This window comes from Bubalus kerabau, chromosome X (genome assembly GCF_029407905.1).
Source record: "Bubalus kerabau isolate K-KA32 ecotype Philippines breed swamp buffalo chromosome X, PCC_UOA_SB_1v2, whole genome shotgun sequence".
Lineage (NCBI taxonomy): Eukaryota > Metazoa > Chordata > Mammalia > Artiodactyla > Bovidae > Bubalus > Bubalus kerabau.
The window spans coordinates 141,106,038-141,129,293 of NC_073647.1; the positions used below are offsets into that span (position 1 = coordinate 141,106,038).

A 23,256-nucleotide genomic window follows, 5' to 3' on the forward strand; every position below is an offset into this window, starting at 1 on the left:
ACCTCCAGCTAACTTTGGGGTGCTTCAGAGGAACCCTTGAGGCATCTCAGAGATTAAATTAATTAGGACAATTCAGTATGTTAAATTACATGGGCAACATTGCCAAATGAGTGATAAGCCTCCTCAGGTTATATTGTGTGGGCAAATGTTTTTACATTCTTAAAATTATACGGAGTACAACATTGTGAATCAACTATATTCCAATAATAATTTAAAGAAAATTATATGGTGACTTCCCTAGCAGTCCAGTGGTTAAGTCTCCATGCTTCCACTGTATGGGGCATGCATTTGATCCCTGCTCAGGGAACTAAGATCTCCACATGCCACAGTGTGTGGCCAAATAATAAATAATAAAATAACATGGAATTTCTATAATTCTGATGCATCCTAACAAAATGTTACCCCTAATTCTAGTTATTACAACCAAGTCTTCTGTCAGTTACATTGAGATCAGTTGTTTCACTGTACCTTTTAAGTCTTGTCATTCAGTTACTGTCTTACTGCTTTTGCAAAAATGCTTCATCTTCAAGAAGATTCATAGGAAAGGCTTTTTGACATGCCCTAGTTTCTAATAAATTTCAAATCATACCCATGAACTGGGTAAGCATGTAAAGAATCCTAAAAGGAAAACCTGGTGGCTTCATAAAAAATGTTAACAAGAAAAAGAGTACTAAGGACTTCCCTTAGTGGTACTATGGATAAGAATCTGCCTGACAATTCAGGGGACATGGGTTCAATCCCTAGTTCGGGCAGATTCCGCATGCTTCCGGTCAACTAAGCCCCAGTGCACCACAACTACTGAGCCCACATGCTGCAGCTACAGAAGCCTGCAGCCCTCGAGCCAGTGCTCCACCAGAGAAGCACGGCAGTGAGCAGCCCGGGCACCACTAGAGAGTAAGCCCTGCTCCCTGCAACCAGAGGAAGCTAGTGCACAGCAACCAGGAGCCAGCACAACCAAAAACAAGTAAGTTTTTTAACGTTAGTTTATATATATAATGCATTGTGTTGATAATAGATTTAAGATTCACATCTTTACATTCAACTAAAAATCTTCTGGGGACAAGATTTAGGGCACAAAAATTCCTTAAAACTGCTAGATTCACTGCTTGCAAATCTTATACATATATACAAAAAAATCTTTCATTTTTCTTTCTGTACTACCTTAATTTTAAGATTAAAATTATTCCATCATAAAAGGAATGGGGTGTGCACTGGAACATTTTCTAAAAATGGTTAACAATAATTGTGTTTTCAAATGACAAACAGTTGCAAGGACCTGGTTTGTTTCTTAATGCTTTTTTTTTCAGTTTTATTGAGATATAATTGACATACAACATTATAGTCATTTAAGGTATAACCAAGACCCTGTTTTGTCTTTTTTTTTGGTTGTATTTTAATGCCTAAGGGGCTTGCCTACTGCTGTCCCACAGACCAGGAACCCTCTGCCCTTTAGAGCTTCAGGAAAACTCTTAGCATCAGAAGAGTTTGTCAGACTCCCCTTGGTAGCTATTCTGTTCCCAAAATGGGGAGGGGGATGCACTGGGGCACTAAACTTCAAGAGCCAACCAATTTAAAATATTTTTCCTTCTCTAAAAGGTCCCTCTGTCTGTGTCACCATCTGCCTTTGGTGCTCTGTCCTCAGAGCTTGGACTCGAAAGTCGAGAAGTTGTTTTCTGGGGCCATTAGTAAATCTTCCCACTTACATCCACATCCTGCCTCCAATCACAACAGTCTATGACTCTATAGTACTGCAGGTTTAGATGTGCTGTCCTTGTATTTTTTTCTTAATCCATATAAGTAAGTCAACCTAAGGAGTCAGGGAGACATGAATTTGAAACATTCCTCTAAAGTTACCCTATAACCTTGAATAAATTGCCCTTTGAACTCTTCGACTTACAGTCTTCATCTACAAAACAGAAAGCAGCAGCCACATAAGGCTTTGAGGATTAAATTTTAAAACACTTAAGCAGAGGGTCTGGCTCACAATGCAAATATTTGTAAACAAATTATAAAATTTGCAGATATTTTAGTCATCATGAAAAGGCTGTCATGCTCTGAAGAACCTAAATCCTCCCTCTTCCTTTTCATGTTGCACAGCATTATAGTTTAATTTGTGTGTACTACAGTACGCTCACCACTGAAAGTATCATTTCCATCCATTACCAGACAGTTGGTCCCCTTTACACATTTCAGCCTCCCCTACCCTTGGCCCCTCTGTTCCCTGGATCTATGTATTTTTATTTGGTTTGGTTTGCTCCTTTATTAAAAAAATTTTTATATTCCACATGAGTGAAATCATACGGTATTTTTCTTTCTCTGTCAGACTTTATGCTAATTGAAAATAATACCATCAAGGTCCATCCAAATTGTCACAAATATCAAGATTTCATTTTTTTTCTTTTTTTTTATGGTTGAGTAGGATTCCACCGTGTAATATACACCACATCTTCTTTATCCGTTCATCTGTTAATGGACAGTTAGGTTGCTTCCATATCTTGGCTATTATAAATAATGCTGCAATAAATATGGAGGTGCACATATCTTTTTGAATTAGTGTTTCCCTTTCCTTCAAATAAACACCCAGGATTAGAACTGCTGCATCATCCCTCCCTTTTTAAACTTTACAATAGTCTAAGTGAAATATGTATCTTTCCCTTTTGCCCATAAAACTATCACAACTGCATTTTAACACAGATATAATTTCTCTCTCAGCTTAAAAAAATTAATATGAGTGTACCATGAAATCAAATTTGGACACACACACCTTAGAGAACGTGGGTAGGAGTAAGTAATTTGTGTAACAAATTAAAGCACTCATCTAAACTGTCTATAAAACTAGAGATACGTATTTAAGATTCTAGTCAAATAAAAATATGCATTTGCTTAGCTATCTTGCTCTACCAAATAATGTGGGTATGGGCACTAATATTTGGATACTCAAAATACAATACAAAATGTATCCTACAAACTGTAATGATTGGTCAACTTACAAGCACAGTAGAATTTAGGAACTTGGCTTCTCTGGTGGCTCAGCTGGTAAAGAATCCGCCTGCAATGAGGGAGGCTTGGGTTCGATCCCTGGGTTGGGAAGATCCCCTAGAGAAAGGAAAGGCTACCCACTCCAGTATTCTGGCCTGGAGAATTCCATGGACTGTATAGTCCATGGGGTCACAAGAGTCGGACACAACTGAGTGATTTTTCACTTTCACTTTACTTAGCAAGAAGCAAATATTCCTACGCCAAACATTTTAATCATCTACACTCTCTAAATTTGTAAATCCCTTCTCAAAGACTCAGAAACAGACTCATGCTAAGATAGACAAAAGGTGGTGGTTACCAGGTCATAAAAAGGTACATGAGGACTTCCCTAGTGGTGCAGTGGGTAAGAATCTGCCTGTCAATGCAGAGGATACGTGCTCGATCCCTGGTCCGGGAAGATTCTACATGCCATGGAGCAAATAAGCCTGTGCACAAGCCACAACTACTGAGCCCGTGCACCTAGAACCTGTGCTCCACAACAAGAGAAGCCACCGCAATGAGAAACCTGTGCTCCTCAACTAGAGAGTAGCCCTGCTCACTGCAATGAGAGAAAGCCCGCTTAAAGCAACAAAGACCCAGCACTGCCAAAAATAAAGAATTTTTAAACGGTACAAGACATCTTTTATATAAGAATGTATTCATGCTATTTAATTCAAAGCATCTGGAATTGGCTTTTTCTTTATTAGATGTACACACTTTCCCTGGATACAAATATATATAGAACTCACATGAGAGAATAAAGGGCAGCAGAACAGGCTATCTCAAAACAGCAAATTGAACTCCCCTTTATCTACCTAAAGACAGAGCCCCCAAAAGGAACTAAAGTATCTTAGACCCCTCCCCCAGGGACTCAACCAGGGAAGATGGCCTCTTAACTCCCCTTTATCTACCTAAAGACAGAGCCCCTAAAAGGAAATAAAGTATCATAGATCCCTCCCCTAGGGATTCAACCAGGGAAGATGGCCTCTTATCACAGCAGAAGAGGCTGACACCACACCCAAACTTTGTTATGAAGTATCACACCTCTTTTTCTACTCTTCTAAAGGCCCTGTCTATTTTTCCTAAGTTATCTACTCTCACCTAAGACACCTATGTCCCCCTTTCCCTGTTAGGATCGTATTTTAGTCTAAATTCTAAAGCTACCTCTGAGTTGCTCATTTTCCTGTGTATCTTCCATGTATACATGAGTGTAAAACATTAATGAACTTGTTTTTCCTCTTGTTAGTCTTCTATTACAAGGGGTCTCAGGCAAGCATTGGAAGGATAGAAGGAAACTTTTTCCTCCCCTACAAGATCATCCATCATCTTAATTTTCTTCTTTTAAAAAAATATTATTTATTAATTTATTTGGCTGCAATGGGTCTTAATTGGGGCATGTGGGATCTAGTTCCCTGACCAGGGCTCACACCCAGGCCCCCTGCATTGGGAGTTTGGAATCTTTAGCCACTGGACCACCAGGGAAGTCCCAATTATTTGTCTCCTTAACCAATTACACTTAAAGCTGTTTTAAGAAGGCACAGTTGTGATCAACAACATCATATCATCACCTGACTTAATAAAAAAACATTTATCTGGTAAAAATAATTACCTGATAGCAGTCTCCTTTAAGATTGTCTAAGACATCACCACATGTTTTTCGCATGTATTTCTTACATCCGTCAATCACCATTTGGTCAATGTTCAAAATAGGTTAAGGAGAAATTTCCCCTGTATTTGAACATGTCAAAGGATTCTGAAATACTTTTTTAAAAGGTAAAGATGAACATAACATTTTTCACACTAATTTGGGTATCATAAAGTTGAAAAAAATGATGAATGAGACAATGACTTCATTTGGGCACCAAGGACACTCAAAAGGCACTGAATTTCCTTCTAATGGAGAAGCCATCTCAGCAACTGCTGGGCAATCGACACGGTGCAAAGGTTGCCTGCTCTTTCATTCTCAATTCTGCTGCTTTGTTGGTGGCCTGTTGGTAGCCATATAAAAAGGCTACTGGTACTAAGTTGAAACCTTTGTTCAAAGTAATCATAACATTGCCTGTAGTATTAAGACAAAAAAGGAGGAAGAGAACAAAGTCCACCAAACTTAATCTCTTATACAGCAAAGGATATCTCTACCATAGTCACCATCTTTGGTTTCAGTTTGACTATTTCACATAATATGCCCCCATCTCCACCTCCCAGAATCAGTACATCTTTGCCACTGTAATCTTCTTTGCCACTGCCCATGATGGCCCGGGTATACGCCAAATCACTTTCCGCCAAATCTAGGGAGGAGAAACATCCAAAATGGTGACTTAACCAAAGCCTCAGAGCACCTGACTTATCATTCCAGAAACCGCTAGAATCTAGAAAATTCAGACATTTTCCTTTTCAGTCTTTAAAAACTCAGTAATATCGAGGGTTTTGATGTTTTTTTTTTTCCTTTTGGATTGTGGACTTTTCTTCATCCCTACTTGTCTAACACCCAACATGTTACCTACATAGATTATACATATATATAGTTTAGTTTAGAAGAAAATTCAGTCTTTAGCCTGTTCTGATATGATAATTAAAAAGCAATTACATATTTCCAGATGAAATATAACAGCAGAGTTGCTTCAAAAGAATATGAGAGGGAGAAAAGTGGCTGGAGTTTAAGGGAAACAAGACTGGCCAGGAGTTGATCATTGTTGACACTCAAAGGTGAGTATATGTGGGTTCATCTTACTGTTCTGTCTACTTTGGTTTGAAATTTTCCACAACAAAAAGACTTCCTTATAAACAAGCAATTAATATAAAATAACCAACAAGGATCTACTGTAAAGCACAGGGAACTAGACTCAATATCTTAACAATAACCTAAAAGAGAATGTTAATAAATATGTATTGTATATCTATGTATACATAAAAAAGAGTATCAAGACAAAGTTTTCATGGCTCTACTATAAAATATGAAAACTCAGACAAGCCACAGGTAAATCTAATGTAAATATTCATCTCAAAAACCAAACACACACAAAAATAACCAGCAGTGCCCAACGACACACCTGGACAAACCCACAATGGTGGTATGTCAGGAAAACACAATCTAAAATTGTCACTTTGTTATGTGATTGGGGTAGAGATGGAATACTTACTAACATCCCCACTGAGGATGAGAATATTCCCAAATTGCTTTGAGTGTAAAATTTTAATGTTCTGGTAAGGTGAGTCTTCATCATACACCACTTTATCTATGTCGTACTCAACCAGGCGACCATCCGCAGTGGGCCAGTATCTGTCAATGGCCCCTCCTCGAACTATGGGTGGTAATCTGGAAAAAAAAGGGAAAGAAGGAAAACAGGAATGAGCCTTATAACAAACTGCTTAGGTGAGGCTGCCTTAAAAGAAGACCTAGGAACAAGAATGTTCCACATGGAGCCACATAGCCTCAGACAAACTCCTAAATAGTATACAACCAACCTAAAACTTCAACTTTGAGGGCTATGTAAGAATGGCCACTACCAAATTTCAACACTGTTGTATATTAAGAATTAACTTGGGGCTTCCCTGGTTAGAATCCACCTGCCAATGGAGAAGACACAGGTTCGATCCCTGGTCCAGAAGATGCCACAAGCCACGGAGCAACTAAGCCCATTCACAACAACTGCTGAGCCTGTGCTCCATTTCTGCGCTCAGTTGCCAACTCACATCCAACTCTGTGACTTCATGGGCTGCAGCCCACCAGGCTCCCCTGTCCATGGGATTTTCCAGGCAAGAATACTGGAGCCTGAGCTTTAGAGCCCAGGAACCGTAACTACTGAGCCCACCTACTTGCAGCAACTACTGAAGTCCATGCTCCACAAGAAGAGAATGAGGAAGCCCTCACAGCACAACTAGAGGGTAGCCTCCGCTTGCCACAACTAGAGAAGAGCCCAGGCAGCAACAAAGACCAGGCATGCCCAAAAGGAACAAACAAATAATGTAAAAAGCACCTCTGCAAAAAAATGTATTTATTTGGCTGTGGCAGGTCTTAGTTGCGGCATGCATAATCGTTAGTTGCAGCATGCAAACTCTTAATCGCAGCATGTGCGACCCAGTTCCCTGACCAGGCATCAAACCTGGGCCCCCTGCATAGGGAGCTTGGAGTCTCAGCCACTGGACCACCAGCAAAGTCCCAAGAATTTACTTTTTTAAAAAACCTTTCTATAATACTATAAATTTTCCCTAAAAAAAAAAAAAAAAAAGTTGAAGGAGAAAATGGCCACTAGAGACATGCTTCACGCCCAAATCCTCTAGCAGGAAGGACTCCCAAGAATGTCTGCATCACCACTTTGCCACTAGCACATTCATCCAAGTGCACACACAAGTAATACCGTCACCTAGCTTGGAATCCATGTTAAGTGTTCCCAACTGCCCCAACTATCTCCTTCATAACTATTCTACTTTTGAATAAGAATCACATACTGTATTTTGCTTTTTTACCCTCATTTCATCTAAAATAGATAGTTGTCACTGTCATCCCTTCCCCGTGTGTTTCATGACTTTCACATCTCAGCAAAGTCCAGACCAGGTGCTCTACAGAAAATCCCTCAGGTGGGTTTGCCTGAAGATCTCTTCAGTAGGGTCACGTTGGCACATTATGCAACCGTCACATCAGAGACACTGAGATGTATGCCTGTCCTAATTGGTAATGTTAAGTGTGACCATGTGGTTAAAGCCAGTGCCCCCAAGATCCCTCCATTTGCAAAGGTACCTTCTGTCCCTTTGTAATTATGAAGCAGGGTGTGTGGAGGCGGGTGCTGGGGGCAAGTCCATGAAATCCGAGTCAAGAAAACCGGGTCAAGTTCCTGATCTCGACACACCTTCAGCAGTGGCATCTAAAAGATTCTTGCCTGAACCAATTATTATGAGAATGTCTGCCAACTGCTGATTTTCTCATTCAGTCCTTTTTGTAAATCCTGAGTGTCTTACACAGAGTGAGTATACTAGAAACTGCCAGCAGAGGTCACTACATGACAGGGAAAACCAGACTTAGAAAGGGGGCTTGGCAAATGAAGAGGAACACAAACGGAGAGCTCACTGCACACACAACACAACCACGTGCAAGTTCTGTGTCCTCAAATACAGTAGGGTTCACAGTAAGCAAACCCCAGGTACCTAAAATGCTGGGCTACCTCTGACTTGCTCTCAAAAGTCTTTGCTCTCCCTGCTCACTTGTTTCCAAGAATACAGTCTGAACCTGTTATAGGTTAACAAGGCTTTCAATGAAGAAATATTGCATGCGTGCTAAGTCTTATCAGTCATGTCCTACTCTGTGCAACCCCATGGACTGTAGCCCACCAGGCTCCTCTGTCCACGGAATTCTCCAGCATAGAATCCTGGAGTGGGTTGCCATTCCCTTCTCCAGGGGATCTTTCTGACCCACGGATCGAACCCACCATCTCTCACATCTCCTGCATTGGCAAGCGAGTTCTTTACCACTAGCACCATCTGGGAAGCCCCATGAGGAAATACTAATATCTGTCAAAGGCACTGAATCTACAAAGCAAGTTTCCATAAACTATCATTTAATCCCAACTCCTGATTTAACCACTTCTTCATCTTCTAGAACAAATGCAGCTGTTGGAATTAGACAGCTAAGTGGTTTTTCTTGGAAAATGTTGCTGCCCCGGCAGGACAACCCCCGAGAGCAGGCAAACAGGACTCGGGAGAAGCCTCTTCCACCCCCGGCTGATGAGTGGTGGGAGCACGAGCCCGGGTGACACTGGATGAAAGCAACAGCAACTCAAGGGCTTTCAGGGGAGGAAACCCACCCCTCGGGGTTGACAGCCAGCCAGCTATTGGCAGCTACTGAACTCTTGCACAAAACCAAAGTAAACAATGTCCATTCTCACATGTGTCAATGGTGCCTTAGGTGCAGGTAGAGCGCTTTATTGCAACACAGTTTTTAAAGAGATCCAAAGAAGCAAGGATCTTTAAGGATGACTTCACCTTGATGAATTACTCATTCTATGATACCCAGCAGGACCCTGGGGGCTCCTAAGCACAAAAGTCTTTCTTTGTCCCTCCATTTCTTGACTACAGGAAATAGGCTTCCTTCAGCCTCCAGGATCTTCCATGAGTTCCAGGGAGCAGGTTCAAACACATGCTAATCAGAGAAGTGAGGGGATATGGACACAAAGGAAGAACAGTCAGAAGAAACAATAGGGCAGCCTTGGGGTAGAGTCCTGGTTTCCATCAAGGGATGCACACAAGGACATCTTTGAGAAGTTTGTAAAGACTGAAATTCTCATCAGGTAGGAGAAATTAAAGGTATGCTGCCCACAGGGGAGTAATCATTTCAGATGTTAATGATTCAGTCTTTAACAATGTCATTCCTCAGACAGCAAGCGGCAACATTTTTGTCCTTTTGAGGCCAAAAACAAAGGGCCTACAACAAAGTATTCCCAATAACTTCCGGCGCCCTCCACCCTGATTTTATAAAAAGATGTAAAAACAGTGACAAGGAAAAACAAGGCCTGTGCTGTGTTTTGAACTGAAATCGGAAATGTAACTGCACTCTCACTTCAAAAATTCCCACACCACAACCACACAGGAACCAGATTTCATGAGTGCTGAGGCCCATAAACGCATTTCATCTATTCATTCACCCCTAGAAGTAACCCCAATAAAAACAAAAATCTGGCATTTTGATGTTGGCCAATTCATTATCACCCAACTAAAGACACAGTGGGAACCTGTTCAATTCAGATGGATCAACTCTGGAAAGATTAGGTAAACTTTGCAAACAGGAAAAGAGGGAAATTTCAGAAAAGAGTGTGGGTGTGGACAAGTTACTTGAGGACCAGGAAGGGCTTGAGGATATGTAAACTGAACTTGGGGGGTAAATAAGTCTGGCTGCTCTAACAGATTTCAGTCAAGCGGCCAAGTTCTATACTGTGTCCTGTGGTCCTGCTCTCTTCACATGCAGTTTCCTGCCTTGTATTCAAGTTGGTGGTTAAACAAGCTTCTAATTATTTTACACCTGTCCTGGGGCTTTCCTCCAGGCTGATCAAATTTAGCAGGATGAACCATTAAGTACTTAAACATCCTTAAACAGCCAGTAAGGATTCCCTCTTGTGGAAAATGCCTTGAACTGGAGAAGTCTGTATTCTGGTCACTTCTAACAGTGATGGTCTGACCTTAATCAAGTCTCTCTGTGTTACTGCATCTATGTATTTGCCTTTATGAGCAAGCTGTTACTGTCGTTCAGTTGCTAAGTCCTGTCTGACTCTGCAACTCCATGAACTGCGGCACACCAGGCTTCCCTGCCATCAACATCTCCCGGAGCTTGCTCAAACTCATGTACATCAAGTCAGTGATGCCATCCAACCATCTCATCCTCTGTTGTCCCCTTTTCCTCCTGCCTTCAATCTTTCCCAGTATCAGGGTCTTTTCCAATGAGCCGGCTCTTCACATCAGGTGGCCAAAGTATTGGAACTTCAGCATCAGTCCTTCCAATGAATATTCAGGACTGATTACCAGGACTGACTGGTTTGAACTCCTTGCTGTCCAGGGACAGACCCATTTTGGGGGGTCCAATAAGGAACCACCCAGGGAGAGCAAGGCCAAACCGCTCAGAATAACTTATTGTGCAGCCATGATTAATTCACATTCTTAATTCCCAGGACCTGCCAGACTCTGAAGTGAAGTGAAGTGAAGTCGCTCAGTCGTGTATGACTCTTTGCGATCCCATGGAATGTAGGCCACCAGGCTCCTCTGTCCATGGGATTTCCCAGGCAAGAATACTGGAGTGGGTTGCCATGTCCTTCTCCAGGGGATCTTCCCAACCCAGGGATCGAACCCAGGTCTCCCGCATTGCAGGCAGACACTTTAACCTCTGAGCCACCACCCCTCCCAAAGAATGCCAAAACTTTACTTCTATCAAAGCTCTCCTAACATCTGACACCACTAGCACATACGTCTGTGCTGTCCAACAGAACATTTCTCTGTGTTGTCCAATATGGCAGTCACTAGCCATTAGCTAGTGACAAGAAGGGAGTAAGGAAATGAACTGTTTTTGGTTTTTTTATTAACTTAGTTTTAAACAGACACAGGTGGCATAGTAGCTGCACTCCTCAACAAAAGCTTAATGGTCTTTGTCATCAACTGAAAAGAACCCACTGGGGCTGCTCAAGGTGGGTTGGCTCTGATATTCTTGCAATGTCAATATCATCCTACCTGAAAGCACTGAGGCATATTTTCTATCATCCCATCCTGTCAAAATCTCTTAAAACTGCTTAATTATACTGTGGGGCCCAGAACTCTGAGGAAAGATAGATGATTTTTTTCTCTTCACTAGACATGGTTGAGGAGTTTTCTAGCTCCTCTTTGAGGTGCCAGCCCCATCTGATTCTCTGCATTACAGTTTCACCCCTTAGGATCACTGTACATTCCTTTCTGCCCCTGTTCCATTTTATCTAGCCTCTCTCTCTCTCTCTCTCTCTCTCTCTCTCGCACACACACACACACACACACACACAGTTAGTCTTCTGCCATCAGGGCCATCTACATTAGCCTATCAAGTGGCCAGAAGCAGAAGTTGACTGATTTCTTCCACATCTTACATACACTGCTCAGGGATAACACCACCATTGCAATTATTTTATTGATTGTTTTTATTGTTGTTTAGTCACTCAGTCGTGTCCAACTCTCTGCGACCTCATATACTGTAGCCTGCCAGGCTCCTCTGTCTACAGGATTCTCCAGGCAAGAATACTGGAGTAGGCTGTCATGCCCTTCTCCAGGTGATCTTCCCCACCCAGAGATCAAACCCACATCTCCTGCATTGGCAGGCAGATTCTTTATCGTCTGAGCCACCAAGGAAGCCCATTTTATCAATTAACCAAATATAAAAGAATATTCAGGCGTGGACTTACCGCTTTACCCGCTCAGTACTGTCCTGACTCAATTCTTTCATTCTTTCTTCTACTTTGTTCAAAAGCTGCAATTACAAGAAAAGAAATCAATGCGCTTATCAAATAAGCTGAGTAGAAGAGCTAAATTACAGACCAGGAGGTCAAGGTCATGTTGACAGAGCTGTCACTCTGGCAGGTGTCCAGATACACTTGTCCTCCCCCAACTCTCCAGCAGCCTGCGGGCCTGGCCCAATTCCACACTCCCCTGTCATCTATCCCTCCCAGTGCCGATCTCACTTCAGCCTATGGTATCAACAGTATCAAAAGGAAGGCTGAAGGATATTGCAGTTATTGATATCCTGGTTAAAGGTTTACATTCCCTCCAGTGCAAAGTCAAGTCATTTACTCAGTATTCAAATGGTCAAGGGAAAGATGAGAACCAGGTTACTAAATCACTTGAGGAGCAATTATTTTTCTTCTAAAATCACTTATCTGAAGGCAGCCAAGTTTAAAATTAACTGGAAAGTCAGCAATTAGGTGAAAATGATTTTATTATTGAACTGAGCTATTTTTGTGATCCTTAAGTACTTGAGTAAATAAAAGTGGAAAACTGACACTATCGACTTCTTTGCCTTGTGCGTCTCCATCGTAGCTCTGAAGATCCAGCAACACCAATCCATGCGGGTAGATTCTCAAATTGGCAAAACTACAGAGGAGAGCATAATTGTAAGGTTAGGAATGGTATCATGGCACTCAAAAGAAAAAAGGCACCAACCCAGTTAAAAGGCAAAACCACTGCTCTTTTTTTCCCTAAATAACATAATTAACCCTGTGGCTTTCTTATTAGAGCCTCTTCATGGGGGCAGGGATGCCAATCATTTAGGCAAGATTTTAGACAGAATCATCAAGTGCTAAGGTTTTCAAACAGGTTATTTGGCCCAGAAAGTGATTCAGCAGGAAGTCCTGTGAATCTGATTTTTAAGAAGGTTCCTCAGTAGTGACTGATCCCTCCTTAAAAGGATGGGAGGGTGGGGCAAAGCAAACTTGGTTCTCCCAATTTCCCTCGGAGTTCAAAACAGAGCTGTGTTTTTCTGACTGCAGGCAGGGGTGGCTACATTCATTGAGTTAGCGGCCTGCAAGTCAGATCCAGCCCTTGGCATGTTTTGTGAAGCATGCAGGTTAAATATGGTTCTTACATTTTTAGAGTTGTTTAAGAAAAAAAAAGGAGCTCCTTACAGGAAAAGCTTTAACCTCTAATTCAGTGTGTCTGGCCAGCTTTTTTATGAAATAAAAATAGTGTATCACACATGCATAAGAATTATCTGAAGAAACTTTTCCTTCAATTAGACATGTATATTTGTATATATGCAGATGTTATGTGCACATCTGATATAAAATCACTTCTTTTTTAAAATATTTGGCTATGCCAGTCTTAGTTGGGGCATGAGGGATCTAATTCCCTGACTAGTGATCAAATCGGGCTCCCTGCATTGGAAGCAAGGAGTCTTAGCCATAGAACCATCAGGAAAGTTCTAAAATCACTTATCTCACTATAAGGTGTGGTTAAAGAAACATTTGAATAATAATACTAAATAAGATGAAGAATTCTGTTCAGAGAATACAAGCCGTGTGCTTGGATTTAAAAAGATAAATACAACTAGTTAATTTTCACCTTCAGCCCTTAAATGGCCTCAAAATCAAGTTCAGGCCAGGGATACCACTAACTCATGTACTCCTGAACTAGCTGATCACCCCCCCCACCCCAATCTGCCACACAAAGGAGAGGAGCTAGGGGTGAAAGAATGATAGAGAAATGCCACCTCTTAACCAGCTAGGTGGTTCTAGCAAAGAATCTTCCACCAGAGAACTGCAGGAACACGGAGAATGCCAGAAGGTGGGGACAAGCACTGACCTCATCTGATTAAAAGCAAAAATAATGAAAGAGGAAAAGTTGCAAGGGGGCGGGGGCGGGGAATGGAGACCAAAAAAACAAGGTGACTGAGGACCAAGATATTAGGCAGCATGGAGATGGGTCCCAGCTGAGCAAGTGAGAGAAGAGGAAGACCAATGTGGAAACAAGTCTCTAAGCACGTTAGTGACTTCCCTGATGGTCTAGTGGTTGGGACTCTGTGCTTCCACTGCAGGGGGCCCGGGTTCCATCCCTGGTCAGGGAACTAAGAGCCAGCAAGCTGCATGGCAAGGCCAAGAAAAAAAGTAAACTAAACATGTTAATTTTTCTTTTCTCTGTTTTCAGAAGCAATTTCCAACAGCTCTTATCACTCAAAAACTCCCTTCCAGGAAGAATTCTAAGTCTTCTAGAAAACTGGGATTGGTGTCTAGGGTAGAAGATTCAAGAACTGAAGTAGAATGGTTGGCCCTGTCCAGCCCCAAAGGTCCTTAGGAGGTGGTAGGAGATGCAAGGGACTTCCCTGGTGGCTTCGCAGCAAAGAATCTGCCTGCCAATGTAGGAGATGCGGGTTCCATCCCTGGGTTGGGAAGATGCCCTGGAGAAGAAAATGGCAACCCACTCCAGTATTCTTGCCTCGGAAATTTCATGGACAGAGGAGCCTGGCGGACTTCAGTCCATGGGGGTTGCAAAGAGGCACACAACTGAGCGACTACACAACAACAAGAGATTCAAGGCTTCAGCTGGATTAGAGGAGGAACCTACAAGGTGGCAGAGAGGCAAGGTCTGATTTGCTGTGGTCCCCAAGTTATGGACCACAGCAAGGACAGGGAGAGAGGGGGGCAGAGAGAAAGAAGAGAGGCCAGAGGGTGTAAGGCCAGCTGCAGACCTCTGCTTCCAGGAGACTTGCCAGTAACTGGGCGAGGACGGAGGCAGTGGAGGGTCTGGGTAACCCTTGAGAGGAAATCACTTTAGATACATTGGAGGGATCTATTCCATGCACATATGGGGGTTTGGTATGCAGTCAGAAATATAGATTTGGGCTTGAGGGTACAGGGGTTAGGGTTTCTTTGAGAGGTGAAGATATGTTCACAGGGAAGAACTACGTGGACTTACAAAAAGAATAATAGAAGGGGAGGTGAGCTCAAAAGTACAAGTTTCCTTCACCTTACGACATTGTCTTTTGAGCCTCTCTAAGATGGGAGCGGGTGTTCTTTTAATTAGAAAAACAACGGGGAGAATGTGGGACATTAATGAAACCTCGTGGAATTCTAGAACTTAGTTTCCATTGGGAGAAAAGAAGGAAAGCCATCAAAAATACACAGGAGTTCACGTTTTAAAATTAATAGTGCAAATTACTAAGACTCTAGTTTTAGACTCTAGAAGATACTACATAGACTTCGGAAAATACAGAGAACTCAGTGCACCAGTATCTTCTGTTACCAGTCATTTCTTTTTTCTTTTTAACTTGGCTGTACCGGGTCTTAGTTACGGCAAGCAGGATCTTTGTAGCTGCAGCATACAGGCTCTTAGGTGCAGCATGCAGGATCCAGTTTCCTGACCAGGGATGGAACCCAGGCAGCCCCACATGGGGAGCAGTGTCCCAACCACTGGACCACCAGGCAAGTCCCCTGTTCTCAGTCATTTCTTAATTTAGGTTTCCTTCCCTAGTCTCAGGTTGACTTTTGTTTCCATACTGATCAGAGAAAAAGTCTAGATAGATCATCTATAAAGTCTTAAGGAGAAAACAAAACCCAAAATCTTAAACTCCTGGATGCCCCTAGCTTCTTATCAAGCTCTTTGCAGACTTTTTCACCCTGCATTTGACTACAGTCTGCATTAACTGATAACCACTTATTACAGTGCTACTCACAGTGGGGTCAACTGACCCACAGTATCAACATCCTCCGAGAGGAGCTGCCAGAAATACTATTTGGGGTGCGGCCCCAGACCTGCTGCGGCAGAAACTATTAGAGTAGAGCACAGTACATCTGGCTCACTGCCTGCCAGTTCGCACTGCTTATGCTGCCCAAGGCTTCTGAGTCTTGGGCACACACAATCACCTGAGGGTCTTTAGAGAAACAGCAACCCTCAGGGGCCTTAATCTCGGGGGGGAGTGCCTGGACGTGGGATTCTGTGACATGATTCTACTGCGCAGCTAGGAGCACTGGATTCTAGTCCCCTCCTCAAAGACGCCAAAGGAGGAAAGGAAAAAAAATCTGGATGCCCCCCCACCACCACTCTTTAAACACACACACACACACACACACACACACAGCTAAAGCGCTCAACCTGGATGCCCCCCACCACCACTCTTTACACACACACACAGCTGAAGTGCTCAACCTGGATGCCCCCCACCACCACTCTTTCCATACACACAGCTGAAGTGCTCAGATCCGAATAGGAGCACTCATGGTCACCTCACCTGCCGTTTTTGTTTATGTACGTCGCTAAATAGCCATGGTCCTGCCAGGTGTGCACTGACTCCGTCATCCCCTGCTCCTGGAAAATGGACTGGAGGCCTTTCAGAATGGTCTCACCATCAGCTGGAGAATAGGGGGAGAAGGCAAGATGGTCAGATGAAACACTGAAAAGCAAAGCACAGTTTGATGAATGAATTTTTGAGAAACCCTGAACAGAGCTATGGGCATCATTTATCCCCTTTGTTATGAACTAGAACTTTCTCAACCCTATAGGGAGTGGCTGCAAATTACCAGGTAACACAGAAAGAACAGCAACACCAACCACAGAAGAGCTGTGCCAAAAATGCAGACGGATAATTGAGCCAACTAGAAATAGCATAACAAAATATTCAGCCTAGCCAGAAATCAAATAAAAACACGATAAAAGACATTCCACTTTAGGTGAAATAACTTAATGAGGATCTAGAGTACTAGAAAAGGGTTTCCATCCATTGTTGATGGGTACCATAAATGACTTCTTTTGACTCTGTATTCCAGGTGTTCTGCAATAAGGATGCCTTGTTTTTTATTATTGGGAAAAAAGAAATAGCACAACTCAGTAACCTATTTTTAATTGATAGAAACTGAACAATTCAATATGCTACAACCTGCTAAGCATTCTGATGCCCCTCTCTCCCATCCCACGGGCTACCTCCCCAACCCCCACCAAAGTGGAGCTCAGATCAAGGACTGAGGTCAAGGTTATAGAAATTGCATTAACCTCTGCAGGTTTACTTGAATCCAGAATCTTCAAGAACATCCAACAGTATGATACTTAGATGAAAAGCAAAATGCAATTAATTCTCTAGTTGTATCTGCCAAAGCACTCATTCCTTGAGAAGGTTAAGATAAAGAACCACAATGAGACAAAAGGAGTTACTCTGTACTGTCCCATGAGCCCACCACAGGCTGATGCTTTTTCCACATGAAGGAAAAGAGGGCAGGCTGAGAAGCGTCAAAACAAAGCACCCCTGTGACTTAAACCAAGGGCAAAAAGAAAAAGAAAAAAAAAAAAAAAAAAAAAACGGAAGATCCACAGTTGACCGCAGTGTGGTTTCACAAGAAAATTACACTAGAATTCCTTCCATAAACTAAGGAGTGCCAAAATGGACTGGAAGAATTCCTTCAATCTACACAGAGTTGGTCTCCAGTGACATCTGGAACCTTCCAGTGCACAGTAAGAATGAGGGCTACAAACTAGGTTCAGAGCCCACCCTGGGCAGCAGATATGTCTTATTCTGGCCTATGCAGACATTTTTTAACATGTAAGTTAACTGGCGTTTGAAAACCAGACGATTTCATCTATTCCCACTGTTGAGGGTAGAAGAGTGACCCCCCCACAAAATATATGGCCACATTTTAAACCTCAGAACTTGGGAATGCAACCTGATCTGGAAAAGGGTTTTTGCAGATGTAGTAGTTAAAGATCTTAGAGTATCCAGGTAGGTCCTAATTCCAGTAAGTTATCAGAGACTGAAGCCTGGAAGACACAGGAAGGAGGAGCAGGAGCAGGTGAAGACAGGGAGAGGCTGGCATGTGATGGCCACCAGCCAAGAATGCAGAGCCACCAGAAGTTGGAAGAGGCCAGTGAGGACTTGCCCCTAGACCCCTTAGGGGAGCGTGGCCCTGCTGATGCTCTGCTTTCAGACTCCAGCCTCCAAAACTGGGAGAGAATAGGCTTCTTTAGCTTGAAGGCACCAGTTTGTAGTACTTTGTTACAACAGCCCTGGCTGACTAATACACCCACCAAAACATAGATTTTAACTTTGCTTAAAAAAAACAAAAGCAAATGCAGTAGCAGAGATGGCAGTGAAGGAGTGATTTTGTTCATCTTCTCCATTTCCAAACACAGAGCAATTAGGGTAGCACCGCCCAACCTCACAGACAACATTTAGAACAAAACTGAACGACAGGCTGTGTGTATGCCTAGATAGCACGCCGCGTGTGGGTAGAGACAAGCATTCCCCGCCCACAAACCTGTACGATACCACCAAGTGTGAGAGGAGCAAGTGGGCACAGCAAAGGGACTTCAAACCCCTCATAAAAATACCAACAGGAGTTCACCCCAAAGGGAGGGGCCCCCTGCTTTCAGATGGTGCCGCCTGGCAGGCCATGGGGCCCAGGGTCGGGTCAGGGAGTGTGGGGGCAGCCGAGCCCTGTGCTCAGCCAAACGACCTGAGGCCTCTTCAGGAAGGGGCCTTGTGTCCCACATCAGGAAGGGACCCCTGGAGGGGCGTCCACACCACTGCCCCACCCGAGCACAAGCACTGCCCGACGCGAGAGGCGACCTCCTGTTCCATGTAAGGCTCCCTCATTCCCAGCAAAACTCTGTGTTCGGGAAACTCATTTGACAAAAAATAATCTAGCTGGCTTTGCTATTCTGAAAGTGGTTTCAGGAAGTTAAAAGGAGGAAGCTTGAATTTTATCCCCCAGAACCATGGTTTTAAGACTGAATTTGGCCCCTGGGAAAAAAAAATTTCAATGTCAATCTTGATGCAAACATGTGATCTTGTTCTTTTTGGGTTTGAGAAGCCAGGGGTGGGGGTCAGGCCACCGTGGAAGTGACCAAGCTGTGGGGCGGTGAAGACAAGTGCGCCCGGCAGTACTTGAACTGTGACTAGGAAAGCCACTATGCAATTATTCAATCCCTCCTTGGCCAGAACAGATGTTTTCTGTTTTGAAAGTGTATAAAACAAATCATCACTCCCTGTAAATGGCCTCGGGCCCAAGTTCAGTTGGCACATTCCACAACTGAACACAAACCCCCCATGATGGTGGAGGGGGCCGCGCCGGCAGGGCCACCCCGCAGGTCACTGGCCAGGCTGTGTGCTGAACAAGAGCCCTGGGGCTGAGCTGGAACATACACTATCCCTTGGGTAGGAAAAGGGGGTGTCTTTGTCTGGTACACACAAAGCCCTTGACTGCTAGCCAAGCCCAGCGTGGCGACCATCCTAACAGAAAGGCAGAGGGGGCTAACCTCCAGCCAGGTTGCAAATTGAAGAAAACACATTACAAAAGAGATCCAATTTAGTGTTCTTGTATTTCTATACTGTGGGCTTATTTCCCAATTCAGTAGAAATATCCTAGGTCTGAATGACCTTTCTGGCGGTCGCCGCCGCCTAGCTCCTGTGGCCATCGAGTGTGCCAGCCTTGCCAGGGACACAGGGATCACACCATTTTGTCCACTGTTCACCTCATGTCATATTCACCTTCCTCCAGACCTGGGGGCTCCCTTGTCAGCCAATCTGCTCCCAGCCCTTGGAGAAGACTCCAGAAAGCAGAGCTTGAGCTGAAACACCTACCTAGGATCTCTTTTCCAGAGCGAAGTCAAAGAAATGAGTTCCAAAAGCCTTAACGAGGTGGCCTTCTTGGTCATCTTGATCCCAAGTGCTCAATAAATGTTTTGTGAGTCAAATGAAAAATTCATCTGGTTAAATTAATCATCCTATTTTTGTATCTTGTTGGAACACCCAGACCAGTCGTTTTCATGATCCTAGCTGCACATTATAACCACCTGGGGAATTATAAAACTTCTGATACCACATCCTACACCAGTTATAGAAAACTTTGAGGGTGGGACCCAGGCATCACATTTTTAAAGCTCCCTGGGAAGTTCCAATGTGCAGCCATGTTTGAGAAGCACTGATCTAAACCACTAAATACAAGAAAGAAAACCAAACTCCCCACTATCTCCAAACTAACCACACTCAAGTCACCAAAAGGTTATATCGATAGAAATATAACAGGGGGCCTGAAAAAAGTCCAAAGTCCCTGCTAGCTATAGCCACAGGTTATAGCTAGAGCCACTGCTCTGTGATTAATTATCCAATCTCAACCTCTGTGCCTGTCTAGTAAGGAACATGTAACATGACCAAACAAAATGTACTTGCTGTAACAGAGTTACTCAACTTGGGTTGAAAATATGATGTGAATGATTACCCAAATTTGGGAATACAAGACAGCAATGTAATAAATGCCTACAAATCAGAAAATGTGAAAATAGATTCAATGATAAAAGAAATATAAGCACACCGGATTCAAGTCGACATGGTAATCCAAACTAGGCTAATAAAAATGTTGTTTGGCACAAGTTCTTAGAAAACTCTGCCCAAGCAAGAATGACGTTTAACTAGCGAAGCACTCAGACTGAGCCTTCCACAGTGCTCAGCAACACAGTGACCTGTCCCAGGGCAAAATGTGTCCTTTGTCCAACGGGCAACTCAATGTCCTCATTTCCAGACCACTGCCCACTTTGTCTGTGTCTATTCAACAAGAACTTAAGAGGAATCAACTTGGAGGTCTGGTCCAAATTAAATACACCACTATCAAAAGAAGGCCAGGGAAGACAAGGTTTCATCTCCCTGCCTCATTTTGTCCCAGAGACCCATTTATAGGCCTCTCTCAGGAGAATGAACCTCACTCCTCTTACCCTGGCCGAATCCCAAATCTGTATATACAGCTGGAACCTTCTTCCCGCCCTAATGCTCACCACACTGTCCTGATCTCAAGTCTGGAATCAAAACCCGGCTCAGACTTCCCTACTCCTTCCCACCAATGGTTAATAACCGTGCCACTTAAGATTGCCTAAAGAGACCCCCCCCCCAACTTCTCCCCCGAATCCCCCACCAGAGCCTCTCTGCACCACTCAAACTCACTGGTCAGGACAGCCCTCACTTACACACCTCATTTCTTCAAATGTTAAAAAAGGAGACGACTGTTTATAGGGTCCCTATAAGGAGCCTGCACCAATGTTCGATCCCTCAAAATCAGGCACTGCCATTTAATCATTGATCCATAAGGTGGGCGGCCCTGTGGACGTAAGTTAAGTACATCAGCCATGTACTTACATCAGCCAAGCTTACTAGCCCAAATAGAAGAGAGAGTCCTGCCAATGAAATCCTGTGACACTTGGTGCCCTGGCAAAAAGGCAGGGAAATATGCTCTGGTTAGATTTCTACTTCTTCAGCTTTAAGAGGCTGAGATACAGTAACCTCCTTAACTAAGTGAATTCCATTAGAGAGGCTGGCCTCAGAAAATAAGCAATTCTCACATGTTCAGAAAAACTCTGGACTCTACCCCATGACCGTGACTTGCACCTTTAAGTCTTTTCTGACTTCAAATACTTCAACTAAGAAAATTCTGGACCTCAGGTGTGAGGGCTTTAAGCTACACAACACCCAGTCTCTGCCTCTGTGGGGCCACCACCCTGCCACAATCCCACTAGTCCCCTCTGCATAATTAGGCTGCGTTCCTTTCTGCTCGCCCACATTTAAGCAGCACCTGGCTTATAAAAATCAGGACCATCCCACCCCCCAACTTTATTGTCTCCTAGGTCTCTCCCACGAAGCTTGAGTAATTTAAGCTCCAAGAGGTTGTTAATTATTTCCATGGTTGCACCATGCCCAAGAGGTGAGGCCCCAAACCCAGCCTCCTTCCTTTCCACCTCCCACTCCCCAGACTCTGGAATTTCCAGAGCTCCCTGCCCTCCCTGATACTTGGTACCAGGCGCCCTCTGATCAACCTCCTCCACACACATCCAGGTCAGAGAGCCCACCCCTACTCCCGCCTCCTCTTTTCAGACATCTGCACTCCCTCTGTGGGAGGATGGCCCTGAAGCTGTTGGCAGATCTGTTTGCAGCTCCCCACAAGAGGAAGCATAAAGGCAGGTATCCTTTCCCCCCAACCCGAGACTCTGATGTGTCAGAGAACCTAAGAGCCAGGCTTGGCTTGTGCAGTTTACCAACTTTCTGGTCTTCTTGACAGACCCTTAAAAGAGGAAGCAAAGGAAAAGGGACTCCGAATACAGTTGGAAAGCAGTCGAGTACCTGCTTTAAAAGTCCTCTCAGGTATCCTCATCTTCACAGTGGTGTGTTTACAGGACCATATGCTCTGGTCACAACTCAGAACTGTACGCTAAAGTGTACTCTATGTAAAATATATCATGTTTAAAAAAAATCTTCCAGAGTTACCAACCCCACTGGCATAACCACTCTGAGAACAACAAAACAGCATAAGCATTCCTCATGGGCCCCGTTCCACCCCAGCTGACAGCCTAAGGGTTCAAGAACAACATCCTTTGAACGCACACTGAATATGCTAGATTTTTTAAAAAAGAATATTGTGAGGCAGAAGCAACAAGGCCACATTACTAAAATTAAATGATAAACAGATGTCTTCATAGTTTATCAAAAACACACTTAAATTTAAAATTATATTTTTTAAAAATTTAATTTTAACAACAGGTCTGTGTATCAGAAGACTTCTCAGACATTCAAAAGCCTAATTCATTTCCAGGGATTAAAGTGAAGGTCAAGCAGGTGCTTCCTCAGTCTGTCTTAGGTTCGACAACTTGGTCATATAGTCCCCGTTTATAACAGCTGCAGGATGATTAATCTCATCACACAAAACCCACGCCAACAGGAATGTTCAAAGCAGCATGACTCACAGTCAAAAAGTGAAAACACCCAACAGCCCATCAAGTTATAAATGAATAAGCAAAGTGTGATACTATCTACCCCATGGACAATTATTTTGCCACAGAAGGAATGTGATATTGACATAAGCTACAACACACGCTAAGCAGAAGAGGCCAGGCACAAAGGACCACACATTGTATGATTCCATTTATATGAAATGGCCAGTGAAAGCAAATCCCTAGAGACAAAAAGCAAATTAGTGGCTGCCAGGCCCTGGGATATAGGGATCTAGAAGGAATGAATGGAGTGATGGCCAAGGGGCATAGGGTTTCTTCCTGGAGTGACAAGCATGTTCTAAAATTGTGGTTATGGTCGCACAACTTGGAATATAATAAAAACCACTGAACTTTAATTAAGCAACTGTATGAGTCATATCTCTCAGCAAAGTGGTCCAAAAACATTCAAACAAACAAACGGCACTTTTATACTCTCAGTTACTGGGGGTAATCAAGGCAACAAACTTCCAGAAGCCAGTCTCTACCCTTCAATCAACCATAAGACAGGCCCCA

The 23,256-nt window shown here is 43.4% G+C and overlaps 1 protein-coding gene across 1 annotated transcript in view; it reads right to left on the reverse strand.

Moving 5' to 3' along the window:
• The window catches only part of SMS (spermine synthase), a 50,529-nt gene that overhangs the window by 14,214 nt on the left and 13,059 nt on the right, over nt 1–23,256 (reverse strand). The window contains exons 2-7 of the mRNA XM_055565592.1: nt 16,235–16,355; nt 12,516–12,606; nt 11,922–11,986; nt 6,159–6,334; nt 5,152–5,306; nt 4,628–4,717 (exon numbers count right to left, since the gene is read on the reverse strand). Coding sequence (XP_055421567.1) covers nt 4,628–4,717; nt 5,152–5,306; nt 6,159–6,334; nt 11,922–11,986; nt 12,516–12,606; nt 16,235–16,355 — 698 coding nt within the window. The remainder of the gene's footprint in view (nt 1–4,627; nt 4,718–5,151; nt 5,307–6,158; nt 6,335–11,921; nt 11,987–12,515; nt 12,607–16,234; nt 16,356–23,256) is intronic.